The 5,776-nt window shown below is 42.9% G+C and overlaps 1 protein-coding gene across 1 annotated transcript; it reads right to left on the reverse strand.

Annotated features, from left to right (window-relative positions):
- Nucleotides 1-118: 118 nt before the first annotated feature.
- On the reverse strand, nt 119-5,288 carry HELQ (helicase, POLQ-like; the record flags this gene model as incomplete). The annotated part of the gene is made up of 7 exons (XM_009070359.1): nt 119-292; nt 719-817; nt 1,667-1,824; nt 2,720-2,936; nt 3,448-3,552; nt 3,805-3,946; nt 5,049-5,288. Coding segments are annotated over 7 exons (1,135 nt in total), but the record flags the coding sequence as incomplete, so codon positions are not given.
- Between the last annotated feature and the right edge of the window lie 488 nt (nt 5,289-5,776).

Genomic DNA, 5,776 nt, shown 5'->3' on the forward strand with positions numbered 1-5,776 from the left:
TTCATCCAACCTGGCTGTGAACACAACACTCTTGTTCAGTTCTACAGTAAGAGACTAAAACTTCAGATTTTGCAAAACCAACCACAGGGAATTTATTGCCATTTGTGCAAAACAGTACCTGACAGAAATGTAGAAGGCAGGAGGCAAACGAGGCAGCAGAGCTAAGGAGACTTTGCACAAATCCTCGAGACATATTGAACTTCTCTGCAACACTCCATATGTTGGTCTCTTTCAGCAGGGTATAAAGGACCAATGTCAGGTAGAGCCTGTTCACCACAGCACTGTCCACACGCTAGGAGTCAAGCAAGCTAGAATTCAGAGTCAGTATCATACTCCAGGTATTCCTGTTAGTGCTGCAAGGAAGTTCTTTGCATCTCAACTTCACAGCTCTAAAACGTCTGTATTATACCACAAACCCATTACACACCAAGAAATCAGCCCATCTCTCCAGCCTATCCAGGTCCCTCTGCAGAGCCCTCCTGCCTTCCAGTAGAGCCACAGTCCCCCCCAACTTATGATTATTGGAAATAATTATAGAATTTTAGGGCTTGGAATTGACCTTAGAGATCACCCTGCCTCAACCCCCTGCCCTGGGCAGGGACACCTCCCACCAGAGCAGGTTGCTCAAGGTTTCATCAAACCTGGCTGTGAACACTGCCAGGGTTGGGAAATGACAAGACACAACTGTCACCTTAGGTATGAGCCATCTCCAGCCTACCTTTCTGATGGCTTGACCAGAAGCCTTTTTTATAATGAAGCTTTCAGGCACTCCCACAATATCTGCTACTTTTTGCTCTGCTGCACTTAGCTGGTTGAACTAAAAAAAAGATTTGAACAAAGAATTTTCAAGTATTTAGTTCTCTTTATATCATAGAAAACACAAATGTTTTACTTCCAATCAAACAATGGTTTTGAATATCTCTCTAACATTCTCAGTCACTAGACACAGATCTGCAGCTTCTTTGTCTGCTTGTTGGAATGATCTGTATCCATCTCTGAATGCCACAGTTGAACAAGACGAACCAGATTTTGGTGCTCCCCCAGGACACAACACTTACAGCAAGTGGAATAGGTGAATGCTGGGTGGATCTTAGCATGGGGCACTGGGGTAAGGGCTGTGCTGCTGAGGCTGCCACAAGCAGAGTCTGCAGAAGGTATTTGCCACAGTGTAATAGTTCCAGTCAAGGCTGGAGGTTAGCAATACAATCAGATACCTACAATGATTAAAGCTCTAGTGGGTTTTGCTCCCTAAACTACAGATGAACTGAGTGAACATCAGAAGGCAAATATGGCTCTATTTAATAGTGGTTTTCTTGCAGGACTACAAGGATGTGGCTACATATAACTAGTTTATAGCCAAATCTTGTTTAACATCAACCAGCCTTTAGGGATGGCAAGGCTAGCACAGAGGGTAGAGCCAGGATTTGGAGCACTGGCAACTCAAGAAGTGTTTCATGCCACTGTTTCCCCCAAACAGGGTCAAATATAGATGCAAAAGAAACTTAGATTTTTATGCAGCTCTGCCCTGTGACTGAAAACTACACAGCATCTATTTTCCTTAATTGGTTACCTCACTAACTGTATTTTCTGTGCCTATAAACTCACTGCAGACTCAGCAAGCAGCATTACTGTGTGCCTCAATGCATGTTTGCTAGCCAACTCTCACCTGTCTCAAATATATCATCCAATCTGGGCTACAGCTAGAAATCATATCGTAGGGAGTGGCCAGATACAGAAGATGAAGATTGCTCTCAAGAATCAGCCCCTCCAAACCTTTCTTCAGATCTGCATACAGAAGGTTACAGTAGGCCAAGTCTATAGACCCTGGAAGAAATACACAGGTTTGCAGTTATAAACAGGCACACAGAGTTCAGTGTAAGAGATTTGAATATAGAGTCAATATTGTCTGGATCTCCCACAAAAGCTGGAAGAGAAATAAGTGTCACCTGAATGACTGTGCTAACCTAACATGAGCTGTGAACAAAACCTATTGCCATGGATGGCTGTTCTGCCTGTTTCTGGAGTGTTTGTGGAATGAAATCCTCGAACAGTCTTGTAGATTGAAGGAATCTCTCAGATTCATCCTATTCCAATTGTGTTCCATGCCCCAAATCTTTAGGCTATGACAGGAACAGAACTTCCTGATATGTTCCCTCCTATATTACAGTTGGCGCACATGCCATATGCTCCCTCTCCCTCTTCAGCTTCCCTCTAGGCCAAGAAATCCCTCTCTTCACCAGACCTGTTCATAACAGTCCATGATAAAACAAGGTCCTGAGCCATTCTGATTCACAGAATCATAGAACCAGCTGGGTTGGAGCTATGACAGGAACAGAACTTCCTGATATGTTCCCTCCTATATTACAGTTGGCGCACATGCCATATGCTCCCTCTCCCTCTTCAGCTTCCCTCTAGGCCAAGAAATCCCTCTCTTCACCAGACCTGTTCATAACAGTCCATGATAAAACAAGGTCCTGAGCCATTCTGATTCACAGAATCATAGAACCAGCTGGGTTGGAAAAGACCTCCAAGACAAGATCTCACCTTCAGTCATGCATTACTTGTTCATTCCCACTTTCAGTCCATTCAGTAAAACTGTTTCTCTACAACATATTTTTCGCTGTGGTTTCAGACTGAAGACGGGAAAACACCTTGAGTTAAGGGTGAAATGAAGGGTTTGGTGAAACACAGATCATAGCAAGAATAAAACCAGCCTTACCTTTGTATGTGGCTTTGCCCAGTGGTGTGACTGACAGTGTGCATTTGGAATTGCCCTCCCCAGATATTCTTCCTTTGAGAAGTCCTTTTTCTATGAGATCTTCTAGCCCATCCTTAGTGATCTCAGAGAGGCTCTTCTCTTTGGGCAGCAGCTGCTGCTGCACACCCAGCAGTGTATTGCACAGAAAACTGTTCACCTCCTCATGGGTAACTGCTATCTGCATCAGTTTGGCAAGTGGTTAGCACAATGAAAGGCAGAACTTCACACATTTCATAAGTCAGAAGAAAAGATGCACTGCCTAGAGAAGGAGTTTGATATCTTGTTGATGTGTTTCCATAGGAATACATGGCAACAAATGGAATGATAGACAGTGTGGGTGGATCTGATGGGGCTGTGCCACATCTGCTCTGTCACTCTAGCTACTGCCTCAGGGGAATTTGTTTCCTGTTTCTATTTTTATCTTGAATCAAGGATCAGAGACAGAAATATTAATACTGTGTTGTATAACATGCTGATTTGCATTTACACATAAGACAATTGTCATGTTATGGCATCACATGATCACTGAGTTAAAGAAAAACACTCAAACCTTTGCCCTTCTCTGATTAGGAGCTTGTTCTGAACTTAAAAGCCAATCTGTTTAAAAAGGATGTTTTTTTGCTACAGAATCAACATTTGCTTCTCATTTCAAGCACTTAAATTACTCACAGAGAAGTGTTAACTGATACCTTCAGTCCAACCAAAGATAACAACAGGCTCTGCATTCCCTTGGTCACCTCCACCAGAAGGTTGCTGTAACAGTTCTCCAAAGGACTGGTCACTAAATCCTGAACCTAGAAAGAGCAAGAAAGACCTTAGCCATATTTGTATACTGGTGTGCATGGCTCAGCTTATAAAGAAAATGAGTGTAAACATCTCAAGTTCACAGTTATCATGTGAAAACAAACCTCACTGAGGTAGTTTAAAGGTGTTTTTGCCTCAGTCAAATCCTTGAACAAAAACCAAACTGGGCAGCTCAGCTCCTTCTGTTTATTCCACCAACTGAACCCAACAGTTTAAACTACCAACAGCTTTGCAAACATTACCAAGCGTTTGTCCTTCTCCTGCACTATGAGGATACTTTCTCCAGCACTGTCAATACCAGCTCGACCAGCTCTGCCAATCATCTGCTTGTACTGGTTTTTCTTCAGGAAGTCACTGGCAACATAAGGAGCTCTGAGAATAACCCTGGAAAGAAGTCTTGAATAAGTTATGCTTTATATTCAGACTGCTAAAGCAGCAATAAAATGTTGCCAATTCCTTTTGATATATGCTCCTTACCTAGTAACTGCTAAAAACTGCAAAGCACCTCTTTGTACAGATGTATACATCAAATGGAAAGAATTTCAAGGTTTATTAAAGGATAAACTATGTTTATTGTGTTGTGCAGAACCTTTGGAACTAGTTGTTACATGTGCTCTCAGGCCTAAGTTGAAGATGAAAACCACTGAGATATAAAATAAACCCTACAGAAAAACATAAGCAGCACTGAGCACACCTCAGTTATGCTAAAATAACAGCACCTGAATGAGGTTTTTTTCCTCCCCTCAGAAGGATTATCCTGCCATACAGGCACACAAAGGGGTCATACAGAGCACAGCAGACACATCAGCAGCACTTGGGTATAAAAAGGGAACATTTTTCTTTTAAAACATATTCAACTCCTTAGAAAAGATTTATTTTCCCATCTGAACACTGTTCTTAAGACAGTACTTAAAGAAACCACTGTTCTCCTGAATAATATCACTAAAATACTGAAACATTTCTTCAATTGATTAAGATTTCCAGGGGGAAATGGGCACATATTTAAAGACGGAAATTTAGGTTAGATATTGGGAAGAAGTTTTCGCTGTGGGGGTGGTGAGACCCTGGCCCAGGTTGCCCAGGGAGGCTGTGGCTGCCCCAACCCTGGCAGTGTTCACAGCCAGGTTGGCTGAGCCTTGAGCAACCTGCTCTGGTGGGAGGTGTCCCTGCTCAGGGCAGGGGTTGGGGCTGGATGAGCTCTAAAGTCCATTCCAACCTCTAAAATTCTATGATTCTCTCATTTCCTTACTCCATTTAGATGCTCTTCAGCTGTGCATGCTGAGGGACTTGCTACTGATCCACATTTCCCCCACAAAAACCTTGCAGTCTTGTGTCCAAAACTGAACACAAAGTCCTTATACTACCACTCTGCTAGTAAAAGGAGAAACACACTTTTAATGCCGCTTGATATTCCCAACTTATTAAAGCCATTTTTTTCCCTGAAGCAAAATTCAATCCAACCATGGAACATGCTTTGGTTACTCACCTTCTAGCTGGCAGGTTGACTCCAGCAGCTAGAGTAGCTGTGCAAGCAAGCAGACACAGCACACCTGAAGAATATGCTTCCTCTATGCTCCTCCTTTCATCATTTGTCAGGCCACCATGGTGATAGGCAACACCAAAAGGGATTGTTTGCTTCAGAACAGGACAGATACTTCCATTTCCAATATCCTTTAGGTTCTTGAGGAGATCTTGTTTCTCTTTCTCCCTGTGAGCTCTAAATTCTCTTGGAGGAAGAAAAACACTTTTTTACTTTGACCAATCATTAACTAAAAGGTAAAAATCTAGACACACACAATATCTGGTTCTGATCATTATCCACACCTCCACCTAACCACTAAAGACTAAATAGTTACTTCCAGGAACTTGAAACCAGCAATCACAGGAGACTGATTTAGCTGCAGTTGAACCTTCTTCTTGTTGGTAAGCACAGGTACAGAAGGGATCAAATACTGACACATGTGGGTATTGAGTGCACTGAGAAAAGGAAATTGGGCCAGTACTGAAGGTTAGAGGTACAGCCAAAATGGTTTCCAGTTTGACAGCAAAGGAAAGGGGATGTTTATTTTAATAGCATTTTGGACCTAGGCCATAGCAATCCCATGCAGCTCTCCAGGCTGGGACAGTGGCTGGAGAGCACCAGGCAGAAAGGGACCTGGGAGTATGGAGAGACAGGAGCTGAACAGAACCCAGCAGTGTGCTCAGGGGGCCAAG

Source organism: Acanthisitta chloris, unplaced genomic scaffold (assembly GCF_000695815.1).
Source record: "Acanthisitta chloris isolate BGI_N310 unplaced genomic scaffold, ASM69581v1 scaffold44572, whole genome shotgun sequence".
NCBI lineage: Eukaryota > Metazoa > Chordata > Aves > Passeriformes > Acanthisittidae > Acanthisitta > Acanthisitta chloris.